The following is a 25515-nucleotide window of genomic DNA, read 5'->3' as shown; positions in this document are numbered from 1 at the left end:
CTAGCAGCTGTGCTCCAACAAACTTCACAGTGAAACTGATAATTCCTAAGGCCTTCAAAGTTGTGTGCCACTGCTAGGTGCCCATGCCTAGGTGCCCATGCCACTGCTAGGTGCCCATGCCTTCTTCCTCTCGCATAACATACACAGGCATGCATACAGAAATTGCGCCTGCCTGGAGGCAGCTTGGCACCAAACAGGTGCAGGCGCGTCCATGTGACTGAACATCAAGCAGGTGCCTGTTGAAAGCATCCAATGCTTTGAGCAATGCACCAGAAATGTGGCTGCTCCAGTGTGTTGGAGACATTCTGCTGTACACGGTACGACCACGGTGGCGGGCTCCGCATGGAACCACTCTCACATACAGGCTTTGCCGACTGCCAACAGACAGCCACCTCGCACTTATAGGCTCTGGGTTGCATATGCAACTGCTGTTCTGAACCACTGTCAACGCGGGGCCGCTTGTACGCAGACTTGCACTGCTATACACGCATGTGTTTGTTCCAATTCTAAAGATGTGATTTTCATTTTCCTCATTCATTTCATTTTCATTTTCCTGTCATTTTTCCTCGCCGTGATCATCCCTGCAAAGTCAAACGCCCAGCATGCCACTCGGCCCATTACGCACAATCATTCATCCCCAAAACCATAGCTGACTGGAATAACCTACCATCAGATATTGCCACTGAAGTTAACGCCGATCAATTTCATCAAATGCTGTGGACTCATATCAGAATTTGACGTCTCTGTGTGTTTTTGTGGTTAGCTGTTTTTTTTTTTTCAGGACTAATTTAATACCTGTGCATCTTGTTCGATATCGTATTGTAGTTTTTTCTTTTTGTGTTATCCTTGAACCCCCGGTGTTTCAATTTTCACACTTTTATCTTATCTTTATTCGCATATTCTTATTAGTGTGTTTCGTGTGCCCCCCCCTATGTAATACCCTCTTGCAGAGGGCCTTAGGGTATTTGAATAAATAAATAAATAAATATGCCCCCAGCCTTCTTTTTGTATCCCATTTTGACCATTTCAAATCGTTGCCAACATATAATCTTGCACAATGAAAGCTACCTATATTTTTGCAGATATGCCCTAGAAAAAGTGCGCCCAAGGCGAAAGTAAATATGGTAGCTAGAGTACTAATGCAAATGCTGGGATCAGACTAATGACCCTCACGGTGGTTCATTAAATGAATGAGAAGATAAATTTAAGGTGTCCCAGATCAAATATGTGCATACCATGCAATAACAGAGATAAGATATTTTTGCATAATGCCAAATGCTGCTATAAAGCAGCTTTGTGAAAAATTCCATGCTTACTCAAGCCAAAGGGAAGAAGGGAAGAAGCAAACAAACAAACAAACAAACAAACAAACAAACAAACAAACAGACTGGTATTTTCTGCTCAATCCCGAGGAGGATGCGAATTGTACTTTTACTAAATCGCTTTCTTTTTTCTTTCAAATAATGCTGCCACTTCTGTGTTATATTTAACAGCTGTGCTAGTTTCAGTTTGAGCCTCAAAAGCAGTGCAGAAGGTGTTTCTTGATTGATAAAAATTAATAAAATTGCTTGTCGCTGCCTCATAGCAATGCGCGCATTCAGGAGATCTGTAGCACAAGAGCACAGCAAGCCCGACTTACTTCAAAGCCACCTATTACGAGCAGTGCCTGGATCCTGTACTCCCTAAGCCTGGTCACAACTTGCTCCATCACTTCACCAGGGAGTGTTCTGCGATAACAGCAATAAATGCACATGAGAAAAGAGAAAAGCACAAATAAAAGGCATCACCATGACAGCACACTGTACAACTAGGCACAGTTCTGCACTGGATACAGGAAAGAGCAAACAAACATGTTTCTTGCATGCGGCAATGCTTGTATGCACAAGATAAGCATTTGCAGCCAAAAAAAAAAAGTGTCATGACTAGAAAGTTTACAGCAATTTAGACAAGAAAGTGTTCGCATGCTGTCGCAATCTGGGGACCCCTCCACACAACGAGACAGGATCACAGTGACTGCTCGCTCATGCAAGCACAACCCTTTCAGAAACGCATTAAGTTCTGCTGTCGAGGAAAATCTGATAATTTGTGTGCGTATGCTCAGAACCCCCTGTTTCACGAAAACGACACGAATGGTTCAGAAACTCCAGCAGTTCACTCACACACCGCTTCCATACGACCTGTAGTAAAACATTCCACCGCATCAGAGAGGAAAGAAGTGACAGCAACAGATGTCATTTCTTAGGCACGGCATAGAATTTCACAATGTTCATCTTTCTTGTTGTTTCGGAAAAGGTATTCTTTTCTCAAGACACAAAATCACCCACCATTCTGTCCAGCTGGAACTTCAAATGTACCTGCCATCACCTACTTCATGAAAACAGCGTTCGACATGTCCAAAAAGAATTTGTAAAGTGGTGTGCCCAATCTCCGGTGCTGTGCCATAAAGCAACACTGTTTAACCCACCCTCGTCAGGTGTAGTTGATGCCCATGTATTCAATTTAAACATTACGCGCTCTTATTTTATTATCTCCGAGAAGGATACACGGCTGATGATTATAAATGGCCTTCGGAGTCCACGAGCTGAGTGCAAAATATGGTGTTGAATATACCATAACATATTCTGGGTATGAGCATCTAATGAAATGCTAAAAATAGGTAATTAACTAATAAGACAGGCTTAAGCTGTGACTCAACTTAAAGGGGCCCAGAAACACAATCTTAGTTGACTGTTTTGCCTGTGGATCGCATACAGGGAGTTACAGTGGGGCTATTAGCGTGGGTAATACCGCGTATATTCCGTTTTTTAATATTTTAATGTCCTCCCAAAAACAAATTCATGGCTCTGATGGTGTCCCCACACAGTGGCGGGTTTTAGCAGCGGATATGACATCACCTAGCACGAGCTTGATGATTGAACAAACAGTAAATATACTGCAAATTGTGTGAATAAATATAGACACATTTTGTCACCTGTCGGTGTTTTATATTAGATTAACAAAAACAACTTGTTCGTCTTAGATAAAAGCCCTGCAAAGCAAGTAAAATAAAAATACACCACCAGGGGCGCTCTGGCAAGGAAACGACGCTGCCAGTCTCGGCAAGAACGAGTTGCAGAGAGCAGGCAACCATGGAGTACAAACTTCCGCGACGTGCTCTGGCAGGCTGTTTTGATTGGTTGCGCCAGGTGCCGTCATTGGGAGAGCGAAATAGGAGTGGGAAGCCCCGCCAAAATCGAGTTGAGGGCAGCGTTTTGTTTGCTTGTATTTTGAAATTTCTTCACTGAATAACTCCCGTTCCTGTGCATCGATTCCTGTAATTCTTTTTGAGTCAGCATCTGTGTGACATAAAGAATCCACTTGAAGTATAGCCGGTATCCCCCCAACCAGTGTTTCGCAGCCCCTTTAAGATGGTTTTAAAATTTTTTTTTAAGTGATGGACAATTTTGCGTGCTTAGGCCAGATGTGAATTAGGTGCAATAGCATTTCGATTTTCATTCTGTCATTAGTCATTTTTTAGTTTACATCTATCGATCCCTGTGAGTCCTCGTACCACTCCTTGTACAGTGGTGCAGAGGTTAAGTGATGCGCCACTGCCCTGGGATGGAAGGTGCTGCAACTGGTGGGACTTGTGCGACCAAAGTTGCTCTTCCCAAGCAACCTCTCGTGACCAATCGTAACTAAGGGAAGGACACTGGTCTTAGACCTAGTTTCCTTATTTTTAGTCCAATCCTAATGAAACTGTACCATCTTGCTCAGGTTTTTGTGCCGATTTCAACAATTAAATTACCTTTCTCATAAATTAGTCCGTTCCCAACATAATTCATTTTAATTAGTCATTCATTAGTACCTCGGAGCAAAAAAACTGCTCAATAAAAATCATTTTTAATCCATAGCTACATAGTATGGTGAGTAAAGAGTGCAATAATAAAAACCATTTTAACCATTTTTCCATTTTACCCTCATTATTAATTTTACAGCACTTGAAATATCAATGTTCAGGGTGTGAATGTAATGCGTCAATAAACTTTGCGAAATTATCAATTTTTGAAGTGCGATTGAACAAATCTGCTTCGATTATTGCACACACTATGCCTTCAGCTTCCCTTAGCAAACAATATGACATCTCTGTCTGTCCTAGGTGTTGAGATATCGACATACTAAGACATGTCCAAAATTTTCATGCCATTAAATTGTCTGCTCCTGCATAAATTCAGCCCACACGATGACCTGAATTTAATATCGTCAAAATGTTGCTTTCTTGAAGGAAAAAATTGGTGCAGTTGGAAAATAATAGCTGTAGATTCCACGAATGTCACTTTTTGAAAATCGATTTTTTGGTCTCAAAGAGCAGTGTCCCCCCTGGTCTTGAAAAAAAAAATTTTTATTAATCAAGTCACAGTTACGAAATCTTCAGGGGATATGTATATTTGTGTGCTGATTCTAAATATGTCATTTAATTTCATGTAAAACAATTCCTTGAGCACTTATGCACTTTTTATGGTAGTGTTTTGCGGAGAGTTTTCAAGAAAATTTGCTGCGGGAAACGCGCTGAAATGTATGCCATTGGGTTCTCTTGACACCAATGAATACATAAGGGTGAAATTGTCTTCCTGCCTATCATAGAACTTAAGTTATAGAGTTTTGAAGTTGTCGCTTCAGAAATGAGAAGGAAAGTGTGTATTCCTGTTTTTGAAGTGGCAGCTTCAGTACCCTATTACTAAAGTTCTATGACAGCCAGGATGACAATTTTACCCTTATTGTATTCCTTGGTGTCAAGAGAACCCAATGGCATACATTTCAGCGAGTTTCCCGCAGCAAATATTCTTCAAAACTCTCCGCAAAATACTTGCATAAAAAGTGCACAAGTGCTCAAGGAATTGTTTCACATGAAATTAAATGACATATATAGAATCAGAGCACAAAAATACATGTGCCCTGAAAATTTCATAACTATGACTAAATTAATAAAATTTTCTTTTCAAGACCAGTGTCCCCCCTTAATTGAACTGCTATACCAGTCATCGTGATCACTTTTCTCACAATCGGGTGGGCAGGTTGTGATGACGTCTCAAGGTCGCATGACCTAGGTGGCCCGCCTGCCACCCAGCTCTTCAAGGTCGCAGAGAGACCAGACAAACACCAGCGAAATCTGCGAGTGTCGGCTCTGGTGCTCGCACACTAAGGTCCCCAGAGAAGCACAGGAAGTGGCAGGTGGGCCAAATGGGTCACGTGACCTTGTGACGTCATCACAACCTGCCCACACAACGGCTAAGCGGCCGAGTGAAAGCTGTAGTGCTGGCATGCTGAAAGAATTTGCTCTAAAGATTTTAAGGCGGAAGCCTTTAATGCCTCACCGTTGTAAGCAGGAGTTGTCGACAGAAATGTCACGCTTTTCAATTGGTCGAAACGGTCGTGACGTCACAGTGCGCGAATTTCAAACGGGGCTAATTGTACTTTGGTTACTAACCATGCAACTAATTGAAGGGATCGTATAGTGATGCTCCAAGTAAGTGGGAGTGAGTTTAGTTAATTGCTTACTTAACCAATTCGCCTAATTAACCTTTCTAGTCAGACCAGATAACAAATAAAACCGAGTAGGAATTTGGCCGAGCTTGGGAATCGAACCCCGGTCTCCGGAGTGCGAGACGAGCACGCTACCACTCCGCCAAGCCAGCTCGATGGTTTGGAATGAACAAAGGCGCGTCTAGTGAATAGGGTGTCTTTGTTCACTCCGATCTTCCTCCCTTCCGGTTACCTCCCTTCCGGTTACAGTGAGGTTTAGGCATCCACCGAGATATGAGAGACAAATACATTTCCTTTCCAAAAAAATTAATTTACCGACGAGCAAGGCGCTGCTGTCGCCTAACATCTTAGCCAAACATCCTAACAACGCACCAGTGACACAAGCAGCAACACTGCGCTTAAGGCTTTCGCCTCACCGCACTTTAGGTCAACAAAGTGCCCCCCTGAATTTTTCTTGACTCAACCAGCATACTACTATAGTATAGTAGGAGCTTGAAAAAAAAAAGAGTTAATACTTGAATAAAGTTCAAAAGGGTTGAGAATTGGGCGAGTTGGTACGAATTTATACTGCTGTGGCACCTCAAGGACAAGGAAGGACAGGCACTTGTGTTGTCGCCACCCCGTCTCCGCCCTTGTCCACGTGGTGCCACAGCAGTATGAACTTGAATAAGGCAAGGCCTAGTAAGGCACTGAACTAAATATATTTCAAACGAAAAGAAATATCGCCAACTTTAAAAAACAATACTTTGAAGGAGAAAGATGTGCTCAGAAATGAATTTTAAGATGCTACCTGTGACTCTGAGATCTGATTTTGGGCTAATTCATTTCAGATTCATTTCGATGCAAAAAATTAAAATAAGAAGATGACCGTCTTAAGGTGAAGTGGACAGAGGGAAGTGACATGGTGAAAACAGCGCAAAAGAGGAGGTTGCATGAAGGGCAAATGGCAGAAAGCATAACTAGACGAGGTCTGAATGTGAAAACTGTGCAAGGGCTTCGGATCTCAAGTTGCAGCAATGATGTTAAGCTGTAGGACTGCACACAGAGCAGTTGGGAAGAAGCCCTTCTTCCCTCATGAAAAAAGAAGGAGAGGCAGTATTGATTTGGTTTGGTTTATGGGGTTTAACGTCCCAAAGCGACTAAGGCTATGAGGGACGCCGTAGTGGAGGGCTCTGGAAATTTCAACCACCTGGGGATCTTTAACGTGCACTGACACTGCACAGTACACGGGCCTCTAGAATTTCTCCTCCAAAGAAGTTCAACCGCCGCGGCCGGGATCGAACCCGCGTCTTTCGGGTCAGCAGCCGAGCACCATAACCACTGAGCCACCGCGGCGGCTAGAGACAGTATTGAGTAGCATGGTGGCTGAGCATTTTTCTTACTGAGCCTGTTCCTCTACCATGCTACTCAAGAGGCAGTATTGAGTAGCATGGTAGAGGAACAGGCGCAGTAAGAAAAATGCTCAGCCATTAACTGAGCCCGGAAGGCACACAAAAGTGAACTGGAGCAGGACGCCAAACGATAAGTGCAATGAGGCAAGATGTAAGTGCCATCCAAACAAAGCCCCTTTAGGGTATGTTCAAAATGTCAACAATTTTCCTCTTAATATAGTAGTATATGCACATATTTCACTGATATTTAGTGCAAAACACAAACTCCTTTATGTACAATGCCCGGATGCTCAGTCCAACTTTGCATGAACCCAGGGGAGGGACATTACTATCGGTGCGAGCACGTGCACAAAAGCTGTCAAGAATGAACAGTTTCCAAGTGTACAGTCTTTGTCAAAAGTATCCAGGCTGGATGGTTTGCTTCTAGCTCGTACAGTGGAGCCCTTACAGCTTCCCTGAAGCTGAAATGGTCGTTAAAGGTAAGGACTGGGGGTCTTCTTACCTTCCAACACGTTTTGATCTTGAGGAAAGCCACAAGGGCTCCATTATGCAAGCTAGAAGCAAACCACGCAGCCTGGTTACTTTTGACAAAGACTGTACATCTAAGAAGGTGCTGCGGACCAAAATCACAGTTTTTGTTCAGCACAGGCACAACATGTAGGCAACAAACAAACAAGCAATAATGCAAGAGCCTGTGCTCACCGCTTGGTTCCCAGGAAGGCACCACCTTGGCCGACCCAGCCGGTCACATCATTCCAAGACATGAGCTGGATCTGTTGACAGATGCAGACTGGACATCAACAATTTGGCAGGGTGTAGATTACATAACTTCCAAATCCCATTTATCAAAAGCACAAAAGAGGAAGACCACAGGTTCACAGGGATTCCATAGATGGTGCCGGCCACACCACCGATGCGTCGGGTCTTGGGCAATCGGAGGAACTGTGAGCAATGCACCAAATGCTCGGGCCGTCGGCCGCCGCCTTCCTCCTAACCCTCTTATAAACATTAAAGCAGACGACAACTCCCATTGCAAGCAATGCCTCTCAAGCTGATGTGCAGCAGACTCATCGCTGTATTCCTATAGTAGGATACAACTTAAAAAAAACAGCAGTTGCTAACACTGGGCCGCGGTCCGCGGTGTCGTATTACTCCGCTGGCGAATCGCAACTGTAAATGAAATCAGCTTTTTCATGCTTGACTATATCAAACAAACCATGTATCAAAATTCTAGAGCTCATTATTCTTTCTCTTGTGATAACCGTCTTGTTTACGTAACAAGAAACGTTAAACCAGCGGACTACTTTTTTGCCGTGGAGGAATTTTGTGCGCGGAGGCTGAATGTGGGCAGAGCTTCACTGCAGACTTAAGTTGTATACTACTATAGTAACCACACCTACGCAGCCGAGTCAGAAACAAAATCTCAGTTATCACCCAGCAAAGCCAGTCCTCCTGAACCCCTGTCCATCTGCCTCTTTCCATTCGCTCCATGTAAGAAACAGTAGAACAAAATTAATAAATTTCAGTGACGAACCAAAAGGGACAAGTATGAGCTTTCAAAAGCAAAGTACTGAATCGTGAAATGCAATGGTAATCTCCTGGTGAGGTTTTAATGTTTAACAAACATGACCTGAAGATAGCCTGGCACTTTTAAAATGTCTGATGCTCCGACAATTCTATGCCTGAATATTAAAGGTGCACTGAAGAGGAATCTGAACTCGTCTTTTTGCCGCGGGAATTCGATCTATACGTTCCTAGCATTCTTAGAAACTGCGACTTATTGCCCTGTGTGGCCGATTTCCCTAATTAAATCCAATTAACGCCCGGCTCCCGCCTTTTTTTTTTAATTCTGCCTCGTACGGTGGGCGGAGTTGACCAACGCGGGGAGTGCCTTTCAGCTAGCTCCGTGGAGGCTTTGCTTTCGCTTCATTTTGTTTTTTAGGTTTCCGTGAATAAATAGTTTCATTTGCAGATAATATAGCCAGAAAATAAGCCCGCAGAAATAAAAATACGCGCGGACTATTTGCTTCTACGGACTACTACGTATTACTCCGCCGATGGCAGAGCGGCAAGCCGCCACGGGACTGGGTGAAAGGGACTCCCCGCGTTGGTCGACTCCGCCCACCGTACGAGGCAGAATTCAAAAAAAAAAAAAAAGGTTGGGGGCTGGACGTTAATTTGATTTAATTCCGGAAACCGGCCACACAGGGCAATAAATCGAAGTTTCTAAGAATGCTCGGAACGTGTAGATTGAGTTCCCGCGGCAAAAAGACGAGTTCAGATTCCTCTTCAGTGCACCTTTAACTGAAACTCTACTTCGCAAGGCCATACACTTCGAGACAAGTGCTTCTAATAAGGGAGTAATTACTCATTGGCATCCACCCAAGCACGGCCATACGGCAACAAAAGAAAACTGTACCACTTCTACTTGAGTGGATGCCAATGAGTTATTACTCCCCTATTACAAATATACTCGACCTCGGGGGATTCCCCTAAACATTTGACTAACAAGTGCTTCTGTAGGATACCTTACAGAAAAATTCTATACAGGTTGCAATGTTTCAAAGCAAGCACTGAAATACTTGCTCAAGACCTCTGCTTGCTTTACATTATAGAACATGTCAGTCTTCATTACTTAGCATAGTTCTCAACTGCCTATTGATAAAAAAAAATCAAGCTTAATTTGTTTCCTACCACAGCCAGTTAGTTGCAGGCAACAGCAACTAAAACCAAAAATGTGAGATCAATGGCCACAGATCGTTTTCGTTAACTGAGGCCAATGCTAGAAGCTAGCCTTCCCGAATTTCTTGCCCTTTAAAGGACTTTCAACATCTAATTTTATTGCCAGTTTTCTTCTTTCAAATGATCCGTTAGACCTTAAACTACATGCTACCAATGTGGTATTTGACTATGAACACCAAATTTTTTTATAATTGAATTTATTCTCTCATGTTGTTTCAGTTTCATCAACTGAATGGTGGCTGTGACATGTAGCTGACCTTTAGGTCATGTGAGGCACGGAAAAACAGCAAAATAAACGCTAATATGTAGGTGTGATGAGCCTTTACAAGGTGCCAAAAGCACGTGCATAGTGGCAGGTGCATGCTCGACAGCTGTCACCACCTGTTTGCACCTGTCACCGTATTTTCAACCAGTAGAGCTCAGGAGAGAGGGAGTGGCCATTTTCTTTTTTTAAAAAGGTGGATTACACAGTCGCAGTGCACACAAGTAAGTGACTCACGTTGCCCTCAATGAGTCCTTCAACACCGTCGTGGATCCCGTAGACACTGTCTCCTCGAAACAGGCAGTTTCGGACAAACGAACGGACAGCGGCATTCATTCCACAGCATGGGGCACCCACGTGCATCACAGCCATCCGATAGCCTTCCTAGAAATCGCGAGAGGGGAAAAGCAAGAGAAGGTATTGAAATCAACTCACTTAGTGTGTCAGTCAATCAGACCTTTGTGTACTCCGTGATGATGACGAACATGCGGAGACAACACAACACAAGAGACAACACATAGAACAACACATAGAACAACACAAGATGGCAAGGTGAATTTTTACTGACCAAAGCTGTGAGACAAGCCTGAATGACTTTCGTGCACTTCAGCAGTGACCAAAAATAATTGCAAAATTTAATTAGAAGTAGCTGCAACCAGGGCAAGTTTTATATATTCAGGTGACAACGGCAAAGAAAAAGTATACTACCGTATTTACTCGCATAATGATCGCACTCACGTAATGATTGCACCCCCGAATTTTGTTGGCAAAATTCAATTTTTTTTATTCCCCGCGTAATGATCGCACCCCGAACTTGCCGCTGCAATTTGTCGACGATGTCGAGTCTAGCCGACTATGATCGTGCTTGCTATCTGTCTGACAGATGGCACGTGCAGATTACCATCTTGCTCTGTCAGCTTTGCAGCGGCAGCCGCCTGTTGGCTGACCTACAGTCACACGGGCAGTCTAAATGCGGTTATGCTTAATCGCGGATAACAAACTTATCTGCGGTAATCTCGAATCACGGTTCGCCGTTGTCGCAAGGCTCGCCACCGTTCTGGGTTGCGGTGTAACAAAGTGATGCGGTGATCCGGCTAACTTTATTGTTCTCGTAAATAATAAGCCCTGGGATATGGGAACGTCAAAAATGAATCCTCCTTGAGGATCGCTGGCCTGTACCGAGTTGCTGGTAGGAGTAATAACTGCGATACAAGCTAGTTTTACGTTTGCAGCCGCGTAGCAGCCGCCGCCGTTGCAGCGCGAGTCACCCGATCTGCTTGCACGCCAGCTCCACTGCTAAAGCGTCGCTGAAATCGATCGTATATATTTCTTTTAATACGAAACAATTAGGTAGTCAGTAAGGCAGCATTATAAGTAGAACATTCATTATAGCATTGGTCAGTTTAAAAGCGCCGTTCACTGTGGCTTCGATACGAAACAAGTTAGGCCTAGCGACGAATAGGGAGTACAGAGCGCTGTCGTCCGCCGCGCTCGCGGGCGGCATCATTGCAGTAAGCTCATGGAATCTGGTGCTGCAAGCGTTCCGAATTTGTTGCCTACTTAAAGATGCGGCAGGGACCGGACATTTTTCGGCGTAACGGCGGTAAAATGCGTAGCTTGAGCGCCGTGGGACTTTGCTGTTGTATGCTGTTGCTGCGCCATCGGACGAGATCGAAAGCTGCATAAAAGTGTCGTCGCTCAGCACACTGCCTATTTTGATGCGTTGCTCTTGGAACGTGATTTAGTGCGAAGAAACTACGTTCTTGAAGCGGGCCAGCTCGAGCGCTTTTCGCACTCTATCTTCTCGGCAATGACGTAAGCCGAGATCGCAGAGTTCGGTTCGCGATAACCGCGTTTAGCGGCGTAACCGCGGGTAGCGTGCTCGAGTGACAAGGGTAGTCTGACCTGCAACTTGTTTGCGTTTTCGGGGCTCAACAATTTTTTGTTAAAAATTTACCCCGCGTAATGATCGCACCCCTAAATTTGCGTCAATTTTTTGAAAAAAAAAAGTGCGATCATTATGCGAGTAAATACGGTATGTATCATAAAAGAAGTGTTGCAATGTCTAACAGCTCATCATATGGTTTGATGCACAGCGCATCTACCAATTGCCATACTAAAAGTGAACCAGTAATATCTTGGCTCACATGCAAATAAGCCATGTGTGCCATCATTATTGGACCTTGTTTGAGACTTGAATGCTTACACAGTGAGTTCCCGTTAAGACGAACTTGCTTCAGACGAATTCTTGGATCAAATGAACAATGTGAGACCATTTCATTGGTTTCGCATAAGGTTCAGTGTAAAATGCATTTAAGAACTATTTTGCGCGTGCTTTGGTTAAGACACGCTTGCTTTCACGCAGCTCTGTCAAGGAAAAGAAAACTGCATAAAACGCTTCTACACAAGAAAGCATACCTGCGCAAGAGAGGTTCTGCGCACCCTGAAAAAGCATTTTGTTCACACTTTTCATGTAACGTATATATTTCGACACACACCTAGCATGCTCACATGCCTTTTCTGGGGCACTACGATTAAGATGAACTTCCGATAAGATCAAAACATTTTCATGGTCCCTTTGAGTTCGTCTTAAAGGGAATTTCCACTACAGCATGCAACAGCTAGGGAACAGCGATGAATGGACATATACACAACTTAAAGAATGTGAATGTCATGATTGTGTACACATGTAATTATGTGTTGCATTCCACTCACCCTGGCAGGGGTCTAATCCAAAGAGTGCATTGAATTAAAAATTGAATTAAAAAGATTTTTCAGCTATCATGGGCAAACAAAAGTGTGTGTTCTTCACAAACTGACGCAGCAATGAAATGAGAGAATATCAACTACCAACCTGTTTGTCCTGGGCTGATTTGGGGGGCTTCAGCCTTGTAAGCATGCGGTACGTCTGCACATTCCGCTCGAAGCTCCTACGAAAAACACGCCCCGCAAAGTTATCACACGATTGTTATGGAATCACATCACAGGCCATAAATCTGTGCTCAGGCACTGAACCAACTTTCTTCAGAATGCCCCAGACATTTGGATTGTAATGCTTTTAGAACCCCTAATTATTTAAGCTCAGAGAGCCATGAAATGGTTTACCAAATAAGTAAGTATTGAAATCATGAAATCAAGGAGAGGGCTGAGTCGGGCTGGTTGTTTCATGTTGAATGGTACGGCAAAACAGCGCTGACTGATGGGACGGAAGAAGACGAGACAGACACAAGCGCTGAACTAACAACCAAACGGTTTATTGCGAAAGACGGGGGGCAATATAAAGCATAGAAGGGAAGAAAAATGCGGTGCAGACATGACATGGCATACATTCGGGATATCATCACTGATTAAGAAAAGCGATCTCCTCTGGGAATAGAGCCACCGATGGTTGGCTTACACATGAGTTGCCTAATGCGTGAACGTGAAAGGCCTCCGATATCAGGTGTGAGGCGTGATCTCTGTACTTGGCAATGATAGTGGTTTGGTTCAAAAACGCCTCACATTCGTAGCAATCTGCGAAATGAATCAGCGAGGTAAAAAATAAAGTACTGGAGCTTTCAATGTAAAAAAAATTTAAGTGGCACTTTTGAGCCCGCAAATAATGAAAATGACCTCATTTAACGTTGAACATATCATTGATAATGCCTTCTCTTCCAAGAAACTGCCCAACATACAAGTCTTTCATTGAGGAGTGCTTACTGCACATCAAAAGCTGGCAAATTTCTAGGCACTCTGTGAACACGTGTTTGCATTCGTGCATGCGCGTGTATACACTCCAAACTTGTGGAAAAACGCTGCATGAAAACGACCCGAGGACTGCCGTGCAGGAAAAATAGCCTGGTGGTACAGAACGGTATGTGGGGCTTAACATCCTGAAGCGACACACGAGCTAAGAGGGACGCTGAGTAGAAGGCCACAATTCTACCACCTGGGTTTCTTTAAATGTGCACTGACACCACACAGCAAATTTGCGCTTTGCCTCCATCGATGCAAGCCGAACGCTGCTGGAATGCCCATCCTCAATTTCCTCCTCATGTCGATTGGAGGCCTGAAAAATTTGCAGTCGTGCCTGCAAATGTTGGGCGAGACTAGTGCAGAATGAATGTGCATCTCCTCCGCTCAAAACCTCGTCATTCTGGCAACACTAAGTGCAGCCTGGACTTGGTGAAATCGAAGTTCTTCACGCAAGCGCGGCGTTAATGTTTGCTGGGCATCTTGACGTGATGCCGGAGGGTGGGATGATTCGCTGGGCTGTTTATTCAACACGATTCTCAACAGCCTTCCGGCTCCTGTCGCGATAGCAGATGCCGGGGCAGCAAATATTCTTTTACCTTCCGTATCAAATGCAAAATAAATAACCACTTAATAATAATCCCTAGCACAATGCCCTTCCGAGAAGTGCTTCGTGCTATAGCGCGGTTTTCCTTGCCATTATTCTAGAAATTGAATTCTGCAGCTTTATGCACCCGGACAAGTTCTGAACATACTTGCAGACGACAAAACTACAAAGAATGTTCACTATATTCAAATCGGAAAGCCTGGAGAGAGGGGCACAGTAGTAAAGTGTCACAGTACAAGTAGAAGGATCACCTGCATGCAATAAGTATCACTCCTGTGATGGATGTCTGTCCCTATTGTGTTAGGTGCAGCACACCGTAGGAACTCCCGTATAAGATTTTTGCGTTCAGACAGAAAACACATTCGCTGCAAAAAGTATACGACATGCCAACAAGTCACGCCAGGTGCCCTCTTACCTGCCTCGCAGTTGGACCGCCTTCTGCCACTCCTTGCTGGCCATGGCCTTGGCAACGGCTTGAGTCTGCATAAAAATTTGGAAAATAGTACGACACAGCCAGAATTTGTAATCCAAATTTTGCCGAAAACACAAACCACATCTGCGAAATTTAGACAGTGAAGAGACGGCAACTCGGGCGTCCTTATTGCTTGACTAGAATACCTTTTCCAAAGTTTTAGCCCTGTTGCAAAGGTGTTCGCTGCAATTCCAGAGGCCACAACAAACAAGACCACCAGTTAGACTGGCTTCTCTGCACCACAGCCATGTAGTGTGAAAAACGGTAGTCAGAGAAAAAGCTGTCACCGTTTTCACTACCTCCGGCGAAAGCTACAACCGTCCACGCTGCTGCTTACGAGGAGCTGTCGAAAGGTGCAAGAGGCGTGAACGCATGCTGACTTCTTAGCTACTAGCCCTCCACATCACCGGCGGCATGTGGTTGTTTTTTCTTCTGCTTTTCTAATCAATGAGCTTTAAGCGATAACATATTCAGTAATGTTGTAAATTGATCAACACCACAAAATAAATAAATTAATTAAAAAAAAAATCCCCTGTGCCCCTTGGTTTCTGTGGCTGTTGACTTCTTTCATATTTATAACGAGCCCCTCATTCCCCTTCCCTTGTTTGCTTAATTGCTTAGCGAGGGCCTCGGTTCTGGCAGCCTTGACGCCATAGGAGCATAAGAGGGTTCTCACGCAGCTTCCACCTTCTCCGTTCGATGACGTTCTACGTCACACCTGCGGTAACTCAGGACGTTCTACGTCCGCCGCTTATGAACGTGGGTGGCGCTGATGAACACTCTCAAGGTTAGGTTGCTTGTAAACATAAATACCCCCGAAAGCAGCAGATTTGACAGCCGTCGCCGTAGCTCAGAGGTAGAGCACCGGACGCGTAATTCGGAGGTCGTGCGTTCGGATCCCACCGGCGGCGTGTGGTTGTTTTTTCTTCTGCTTTTCTAATCAATGAGCTTTAAGCGATAACATATTCAGTAATGTTGTAAATTGATCAACACCACAAAATAAATAAATTAATTAAAAAAAAAATCCCCTGTGCCCCTTGGTTTCTGTGGCTGTTGGCTTCTTTTGTATCTTCCATAGTGCTGCTGGCGAGTGCAAGATAAGAGCAATACTGTGAAGTAAAAGCGCGAACCTTGGCGCAAATGCTTGGCTCACTATAGTGCTAGCCGCACACCCACCAGTCACTTGTGTAGTGTGGAGCAGCCTGCCGCTTGCTGTCCGAGTGATAACCGCTTAGTGTTGGGGGGTTCGACATAACCGTTTTGTGGCCAACCGCATTCGATATGTGAAGCACAAATTGCATGTTTCTGTTAAAAATATTTCAAAAGAATTCAATATAGCTAATAATTCATATTATTGAGGTTTCACTGTAGTACACAGCAGGTGTTCACTGCAGCCCTGCAACCGTAATAATTCTCCTGTTATATACTAAAGAAACAAAAAAAAACTATTGAGGAGGCTCTGAATGGCTTTACTGAAGTCATCACCAACTCACAGTAGTAGGTTTCTATATCCTTTTCTGACATTACGCACACAATTACAGCATGTTGTTGTTGTTTGTTCGGTTTTATGGCACACAGGCAACTGAGGCCGTCATGCGCCAAGCTCAAATTACAGCATGTACACAAATCGTCAAAAGTTTCTGAAATCTTACTTTGCTAAAGGAAATTTCAGTTCTTTGTGTTCAGGGCACACTGCAAGTGATTAAATGGTGCTGTTTGCACACTCATAAAATACATACACATATATCTATTATCAGGCTCCATGCAAAGACAGCGATGAAATAACTTTTTTTTTTCAGCAATACTGGCCTCCATTAACTTTTGCCAGCAGTGTACATAGTGAATCTGGAGCCTTTTATGCAAGTGCACTACAATTAGCAGTGACTGCCTGTTAGCACTGTTCATATACCAAGTGGAGTGCATTTAATATTAGTTAGAGAGCATAGCAGATTCTCACAACAGTGAACTTGGCAGCACATCCTTCAACATGGTCACGCAGGCAGATTATGTAAGTCATAATAAAATTTTTTTAAGAGTTCTCGCTATAATGACCAGCCTTGAAAGAGAGAAGTGATAAGTGCCCGATCTCTCAAGTGCTTGTAGCGCCACCGCATCGGCACGCGGAAGAAGACGAAGCGGTGGGCACGCGGAGGAGAACGCTGGCTCGCGCAGAGAACGCGCTGGACTTTGGCCTCGGCCGGACGCTGCCACCGCTGCTCTGCCACTACCTCTTCTCAGGCAGCCCTCAAATAAACGTGGCCGCGGTCGCCTCCTGGGCGACCTCCACAGCGACCTGTACAAGTGGTTGTTACGACTCATCTTGAAACCCGCAACCCGGTGAAACCCGGTGGTGGATTCAACAGCGGATATTTCGACGGGTCGTTTGACCCCCAAGATGGCCCCACGGCTCAGTGCCAACGACCTTCTAGAAGGACCGACGACCAGGGAAGATAGGTTGCCCCTAGACTGAAAGAGGCCCGGAACGAATCAGAGGAAACCGGTGCAGCTACGTCTGCGACGTCAACATGCCACACCTGTGTTCGATGGACACGAGCTACCAACTCAGTGCTACAGTGATGCGGACTTTACGCTTCCTCCTCACCAGTTCCCACGTGTAGGCTCTCAACAGGTGTCTTCGTTAGCTGTGACGTGTGGTGCCGATCTTTTGTGTCACGATGAATTGCCGCCTGGTGAAAGGGCGGAGCCTTGGGCTATTTAACCTGCGACCAAAGTGAGCACGGAGGCTCTGATCCTTGGGTAATAGGTTCATCCAGTGTGGCTCTGAACCTTGGGTAATAGGTTCATCCATTGGCTCTGGGCCCTGGGTAAAAGGCTCATCCAGTCGTTCGACGTCATGAACTCTTAAATTTTGATTCCTTGTTCTTCTTTTTGTAAATTTATGTAAATAAGTGTCTTAGTTTCTTGCCATTAAATCTGCTTGTTTCCATATCTCCAACTTTGAAGCTTCAGAAATTCCTCATCCCGGACGAGCCCCTTGGTGATGCAACAACTGGCCACGCTACCTCGAGCCGTAACAACTGAACTGGTGAACAGCGGTGGGATTCTGCTACCTTGAGTTATAACAGTGGTGTACAGGTACCATTGCTACTGGTACCATTGCTACTGAAACGGTGCTGCTGGTACCATTTCCGGTGAGCCCATCTGTCCTTCCTGTCACGAGGCACGCATGCACGCCTCAAAAAGAGCCCTGTCGGTCATAATGCGCAACCCGCACCGCTTACCACGGTTCCCTAGGCATCTCTCTCTGCCTCTGCCTCTGACTCTGCCTCTGCGACAGACGAGCCAGCGTTCTCCTCCGCGTGCCCACCACTTCGTCTTCTTCCGCGTGCCGATACGGTGGCGCTACATGCTCATTTTACAAATCTTGGCAATTTCAATGCACAATTTCTAGCCATTACGAGTCTAACTCTGTACATGGCTGTAAAAAATTACGATGCAATGTTCTATGTAGCAAGAGTAGTTGGCTTTCTTTGGGTGCAAAAACTTTTTTTTTTTTTTAAATAAACAGGAATAGAAACACACCAAAAAGCTTAAAGGTGCACTGAAGAGGAATCTGAACTCGTCTTTCTGCCGCGGGAACTCGATCTACACGTTCTGAGCATTCTTAGAAACTTCGATTTATTGCCCTGTGCGGCTGATTTTCCTAATTAAATCGAATTAACGCCCGGCTCCCGCCTTTTTTTTTTTAATTCTCCCTCGTACGGTGGGCGGAGTCGACCAACGCGTGGAGTGCCTTGCAGCCAGCTCTGTGGAGGCTTTGCTTTCGCTTTAGTTTGTTTTTTAGGTTTCCGTGAATAAATAGTTTCATATAGCCGCAAAATAGGCCCGCAGAAATAAAAATCCGCGCGGATTTGCTTCTACGGACTACTACGTATTACTCCGCTGATGGCAGAGCGGCAAGCCGCCGCGGGACTGGCTGAAAGGCACTCCACGCGTTGGTCGACTCCGCCCACCGTACGAGGGAGAATTAAAAAAAAAAGGCGGGAGCCGGACGTTAATTCGATTTAATTAGGAAAATCAGCCACACAGGGCAATAAATTCAAGTTTCTAAGAATGCTCGGAACGTGCAGATTGAGTTCCCGCGGCAAAAAGACGAGTTCAGATTCCTCTTCAGTGCACCTTTAAGTAACCAGCTATGAGAGCCTAGCACAAAAGCAAAATACTCTACACCTTCGCCTAACAAATCCCAGTGTAAACTATATTGCTCTGACTTCAGGAAGAGCACTTAGCTACTTCTCAGAAACAACTGATGATCAAAACGTGTTCCTCAAGCACTTCATAAAGCCAGACATGAAATGACACAACACCTTAGCCATGATTTGGGCTGCACTTTGCACAAGATGAAGCTGATGTCATTTTCAAACACAAGTAAAACCACAAGGACTTCAACCCTTTCAATAACTGGATACATAGTTAGGTAACAGATCCCAGACCAGTATGACCAGCACAGGGCATTGCTGGATCAAAAGCACCCACAGAAAATGCAAGCCAAGCAACTTTGCTGAATGTGGCAAGCAAGTGCATCAACAGCACCCGAGCACAAAAAAAAAAGAGAACAAAGAGACACAACAGCGGCGACAAAGCATTAAGGGGGGACACTGGTCTTGCACCTATTTTCCTTACTTTTAGTCGAATCCTAATGAAACTGTTCTGCCTTGCTCAGTTTTTTATACTGATTTCAACAATGAAATTAACTTTTTCATAAATTAGTCGGTTCCCAAGATAATTAATTTTAATTAGTCATTCATTAGTACCTCTGTGCAAAAAAAAGCTGCTCAATAAAAAATGATGTTTAATCCATGGCTACATAGTATGGCAAGTAAAGAGTGCAATAATCAAAATCATTTTTCCATTTTACCCTCATTAGTAAATTTACAGCACTTGGAATATCAATGTTCAAGGTGTGAATGTAATGCATCGATAAACTTTGCGAAGGTATAAATTTTTGAAGTGCAATTGAACAAATCTGCTTCTATTATTGCACACACTGTGCCTCCAGCTTCCCTTAGCAAACAATATGACATCTCTGTCTGTCCTAGATGTTGAGATATTGACATACTAAGATAGCCAGAGGTCCAAAATTTTCATGCCATTGAATTGTCAGCTCCTGCATAAGTCAGCGCACACAATCATCTGAATCTAATATTATGGTCGAAATGATGATTTCTTGAAGAAACAATAGGTAAAGTTTGAAAATAATAGCTTTAAATTTCATTAATGTCATTTTTGAAAATCGATTTTTTGGTCATATTTTGGTCTCAAAGACCAGTGTCGCCCCTTAATCAACCTCAGATGTGACCTTTGTTTCATAAAATAGTGCTGGCGGCTTAGCATTGCCAGCCAGGGAATATTGTGGTTAAGCAGGTTTTTGCAAGTAGACACCAATGCCACATACCTAAGAGTGCGACTGAAAGCGCGTTTCATTGCCTTTTCGTGACTTGCTCACAGATGGAAGCTGATGAAGTCGATGACGTGTAACGCACAGCGCGAGAGTGTGTTGCAGTTTAACAGAGGCGTGATTGGTTGCGGCAACAGCATAATGCTCTCGCGCAGTGGCCAGCGAAGCTGATCTGTTCACGCTGGCGCAAGTTCGAAACCCAGACGCGGCAATATTTATATTATTTCTCCACGTTGGCCTAGGTCACCCTCATTCAAAGTCTCATTTATTTCCCGCCATTTCCTGCATCACGTGACTAACTTCAGAGGCTTCACCACACACTGGCATTTCTCAGGTTAGGAGGCCAACACTGCTTTCGCAACAAAAATGTTCCCAACCCGAGCATACTGGCTGGCACATACCTTCTCCACACACTGCATGAGTGGCACTCGGACGGCTTGGTTCCCATCCAGGGACACGACGCAAGCTTCCGAATCTGGTGTGGCTTCAAAGAGGGCCAGCACGGCCTCTGCCCCCATTCGGCAGCCCTGCAGAAAGACCACACATGCCCTCGGACTGTGTACAGAGCACTCAAACTATCATCAGAGCTCAGGGGGAGTATACATCCCAATGTGCCATTAAAGGTGCACTGAAGAGGATTCTGAACATGTCTTTTTGCCACGGGAACTCGATCCACACGTTCCTAGCATTCTTAGAAACAGTGACTTATTGCCCTGTGTGGCCGATTTCCCCAATTAAAACGAATTAACGTCCGGCTCCCGCCTTTTTTTTTTAATTCTGCCTCGTACGGTGGGCGGAGTCGACCAACGCGTGGAGCGCCTTTCACCCAGTCCCGTGGAGGCTTTGCTTTCACTTTATTTTGTTTTTCGGGTTTCCATGAATAAATAGTTTCATTCGTAGATAATATAGCCGCAAAATAAGCCCGAAGAAATAAAAATACGCGCGGACTATTTGCTACTACGGACTACTACGTATTACTCCGTCGATGGCAGAGCGGCAAGCCTCCACGGGACTGGGTGAAAGGCGCTCCACGCGTTGGTCGACTCCGCCCACCGTACGAGGCAGAATTAAAAAAAAAAAGGCGAGAGCCGGACGTTAATTCGATTTAATTGGGGAAATCGGCCACACAGGCCAGTAAATCGCGGTTTCTAAGAAAGCTCGGAACGTGTAGATCGAGTTCCCGCGGCAAAAAGACAAGTTCAGATTCCTCTTCAGTGCACCTTTAAGCCAAGTATACAGCAGCTGCCACAGTGAAGGCAACATGCCTGCAGTTCCCAGACCACTGCTACTTGGGGAAAGGAGTTTTTCAAAATGTAACTGTCGATGCATCCATGAATATGTGGGAACAGCCCACCCAGTCTTGCCCGTGGTGTATTTATGACACTGGAGTGCTACACATTGCCATTCGGCACTTCAGCCACCAATCTTTTGTGCTAATATACAAGTGCCCCATAAGGGAAGCCAAGTTTTATTTGAAGTTCTCATTTAGACCCTTTCTCATTTCCACTCCATTATGCTGCTACTGGTAAAACTAAATGAGGGCACTTCTTAGATATGCTGCTCAGATTTTATTACATTTGGCCCGTGTCAGTAACCATTGCAAGAGGAGCCTTCCTTGCTAACAGCAACAGAGCCCAGACCCTACGAGGTTACCAGGTAAACTATGAATGTCGGCACGGGTAAAAAACCATGCACGAAAGTCGAAGGAGCTCGAGGGCAGAGTTTATTTTCATCGAAGGGAAAACAAGATGTAACACGCCACACATGCAAAAAAAAGAGTGTTGGTTGAAGTACCGCCACTCACCAGGATTCTGTCAAAGGCAGATGGGCTGCCACCTCTCTGGACATGGCCGAGGACAGTGATGCGAGTGTCCTGCTTCAGGTGGTCCACAACCACCTGCAAATGTCGAGCAAAGACAGAACAAAAAGGTCACGGATCGCAGGCTTCACTGAGTGGCCATATATAAGCATCATTAAAACTTCCTGTTGGGCGAGATGGTAGTTCATCTTTATCTAGAAGGGTTTATACGCAAAAAAGACATGGACAAGAGAGACGAAACACACGCACAAGTGTTTCGTCTCTCTTGTCTATGTCTTTGTTTGCGCTATAAACCCTTCTAGATAAATAAGCAGCACGTGAACGAGTGCTGGAGCTTGCAAGCTTGCAGTTCATTGCAATGCTGCACTTACCTTGCCTCTATTATATAAATTAAGTAAAACAGACAGGCATGCCACCATCCCACTCCTCACCAGCATGTTTGTTTCAAGCCCTCACACTCTAACCAAGAATACACCTATATGGGGGTAAAAAGTAAGTAAGCTGTTCTCTCTCTAGCGCTTTTCCTTTTATAAAAGGGAGTGTGCTAGACAGCAATTCACTCTCTTTTTTACTCCTTTCTCTTTACAGTGCTGCACTGATAGAGCAAAGTTGTGTGCAGTGTTTGGCTTTATGGTGCATGAGTGGCTAAGGCCATCGTGTGCAAGAAACACGCCTAGAAACATCTGTTTTTTGTGCTCCAAGACTGGAAATTTTCAGGAACTTACAATCTGTCTGAAACATTCCCTTCTTCTAGCATCTTAGGGGCACGCGAAGCAGTACAACTGTACGTTCTCCTAAAATCAAGCAAGGGAGAAAGGGAATCTGCAGTTGGACATAAAACAGCATGAAGTGAGTGAAAAGAACTACAGCACAGCCTTGGGCCCACTTCATAGACATGCTCTCTGTCTGCACTGCTCTCCCTCGTGCTCTTTCCCTCCAAGCCACTGGCACATGTTTGACCAGTCACTGGCCATCCGAATAAAGTATACAATAAATAATAAACACATAAAATAAAATAAATCAATAAATGAAATAAAATTGAGCGTTCCTCATGAATGGGACAGTCAGGTGATTCATAAGTGCTTGTAGCAAGAGCTGAAGTGGATCACCAACTGTACAGGTGTATGCAGGTGGCGAGCATCACAAAGCAGCTGTGAAGAGCGCAGCACTTCTATTGGTTTTCTCATGGCCTCACAAAGCATCTCTATCTGCATGATGAGTAACAAAATGCCAACACTGGGAGAGTTTGCACTCTCATTTATTTGACACCTTAATTTCTTCCACTACGCTTGTTGATGATAAACCTGCCTGCACTTAATTCAAAATTCATTCCAGCGATAATTGCAAACTTTAGTTTTATTACAACCAAAGTTGCAGAGCTTGCTACGCATCCTCTGATTGGAAGTGGGAATAAATGCGGTGATTTTCAGCCCGCACTGGTATAGGCATTTTAGTGGCTTGAATTTTAGAGCAACCATGAAGGTGTGCGGCAGCTGAAATTTATTAGATTCTTCTAACCACAACAGATAACTCAGAATTAAGTTTGGAAGCTAGCACATGACGACAAGTCAGAGGCAACCAGAAAGAGCTCATAGCAGCCACTCGCCTTTCTGATCATCTCTGCTGAGATGGGATTGCCCTCTCGATCTTGCGCACCCTCAGCCAAGATGATAATGTTCAGCCTCTGGCCAGTCTCTCTCTCCTGAAAAAAAAGAAAAAGGGGCACAGATGAAATAAGGTCGGAATTCTACCCAAAAGAACCAGCACACTCTTGTAAAGTGCCAAGACAAAAAGCATAGGCAGCAGCTTCAAGTCGCTGTATGAAACAAAGATGAACTTGAGACAATCATCATTATGATGTCATGCATGTAAAGAAACAAACACTCACCAAGGTGAAATGAAGAAAAACGTAAAGAACTGACATTTCAGCACAGCTACGGGTTTCTTGTTCACACAAAACAGAAACAAATGGGCCGTTGCTTATTAGAATGACGTCATTATCACAAGCGACATGAATGATGATTAGAATGACGTCATTATCACAATCAACATGAAAGATATATGAGATAAAAAAACATAAAGGAGGCTAGAAAAACTTTCCTGAAAGAAATGCCATGACTGCATGTTTGAAATAAGGAGATGCAATTAACACATGAGAGCACAAGTGAAATGAGATGCGTGGTGTCATGAAAGCAATGTTTCCACTTATTCGGAAAGCCCATTGTGATAGCAGAAGCAAGTAGGGGATTCAAATCGCACACCAATTGCAACATTTGAGTGAATAAAAAGACAACGTTCATGAGAATGAAAACAGATTCTGGCATACTTTGACATTTGTCTCAAGTTCTTAGCATTCAATCATGCCACCTATGTAGACCATTGACAAAGCAGACAGCATACTCCCCATAACACAGTGGACGAAAATGCACCCCTCAAGGCTTTTAATATTGAAGCTCATGAGAACTGAGCCTGTCGGCTTGGATCCATCAACAGTCCTTGTCATTAAATATTTTTCTCCGCATTCTTCTGCTCATAAATTCCTGATCATCCAGGTTGCAAGGCAGTTCTTTTTGCCAAGGATTCAGAACAGAGGTGGCTGCTGGCTTGTAACATGGAACACTATGTCATGTGTAGCAAGTGAGGAACGTGGTTTATAGTTTCAGAGCATTTTTAGAAAAACAAAAGTCAGTTTTCATTCAAGAGGCAAACAATGATAGAAACACATTGCACGTTAAGAGTGAGAGATTTCTTTCACACGCAAGCATCACCCTTTCTTGGCTGAATACAAACTAGATTCTACCCGACTTTCTAGAGTTTCTCACTATAAATACCTCGGCGTTTACTTTTCGTCCAATCTCACCTGGAATGAGCACGTCGAGCACGCTTCTGCTAAAGCTTATGGCATGCTAAATTTTCTAAGAAGAAATTTTAAAATGGCACCACTAAAAGTTAAAGAGCTTCTATATTTCACCTATATTCGGCCAATATTGGAGTATGCTTGTGTTGTTTGGCACCCCCCTACTTTAAATTTAACAGACATGCTTGAGCGTATTCAGAACTTTGCCGCTCGGTTTGTCTTAAGTAATTATGATTTTAACAGCAGTGTTACTAACATTAAACTAACATTGGGATGGGAGCTGTTACGGAAACGCCGTACCAACTCCCGGTTAGAAATGCTGTATAAAATCTTTCACCGAAAAATAAAAATAGATAAAGAATATTATTTGCTTCCACCGCATTTCAGGTCAAACAGACTTGACCATGGATGGAAGATTAGAGAAATTAAATGCAAAACTAACACTTATCAAAACGCATTTTTCCCATCTACCATTCATGACTGGAATCGCCTGCCCCATGAAATTGTTGAGTGCCGTTCCGAACCTATGTTCCGCGCGTTGCTGTCGGATGTATGAGTGCGCAGTTGGCTTTCTTTTTTTTTTTCCTTTCTTTGTTCTTTTTCGTCATGTCTTGTTGTTGTTTCATATTTCATTCATTTTGTACTTGCTGTGTCATGCCTTGTTGTATTGCTTTTTTTTTCTCTCTTTTTT

The 25515-nt window shown here is 44.2% G+C and overlaps 1 protein-coding gene across 3 annotated transcripts in view; it reads right to left on the bottom strand.

The window, feature by feature from the left end:
• Nucleotides 1-25515, bottom strand: part of Pfk (ATP-dependent 6-phosphofructokinase) — a 77088-nt gene that overhangs the window by 30288 nt on the left and 21285 nt on the right. For all 3 annotated transcript variants that reach the window (XM_089564079.1, XM_089564073.1, XM_089564086.1), the window contains exons 7-14: nt 23574-23669; nt 21953-22045; nt 20550-20675; nt 14673-14737; nt 12773-12848; nt 10156-10302; nt 7617-7687; nt 1640-1727 (exon numbers count right to left, since the gene is read on the bottom strand). In XM_089564079.1, coding sequence (XP_089420205.1) covers nt 1640-1727; nt 7617-7687; nt 10156-10302; nt 12773-12848; nt 14673-14737; nt 20550-20675; nt 21953-22045; nt 23574-23669 — 762 coding nt within the window. The remainder of the gene's footprint in view (nt 1-1639; nt 1728-7616; nt 7688-10155; nt 10303-12772; nt 12849-14672; nt 14738-20549; nt 20676-21952; nt 22046-23573; nt 23670-25515) is intronic.

This window comes from Amblyomma mixtum, chromosome 1, assembly GCF_055824585.1.
Source record: "Amblyomma mixtum isolate Tamu chromosome 1, ASM5582458v1, whole genome shotgun sequence".
NCBI lineage: Eukaryota > Metazoa > Arthropoda > Arachnida > Ixodida > Ixodidae > Amblyomma > Amblyomma mixtum.
Note: the sequence above shows the minus strand (reverse complement) of the source record. Positions and strands in the feature narration are given on the sequence as shown.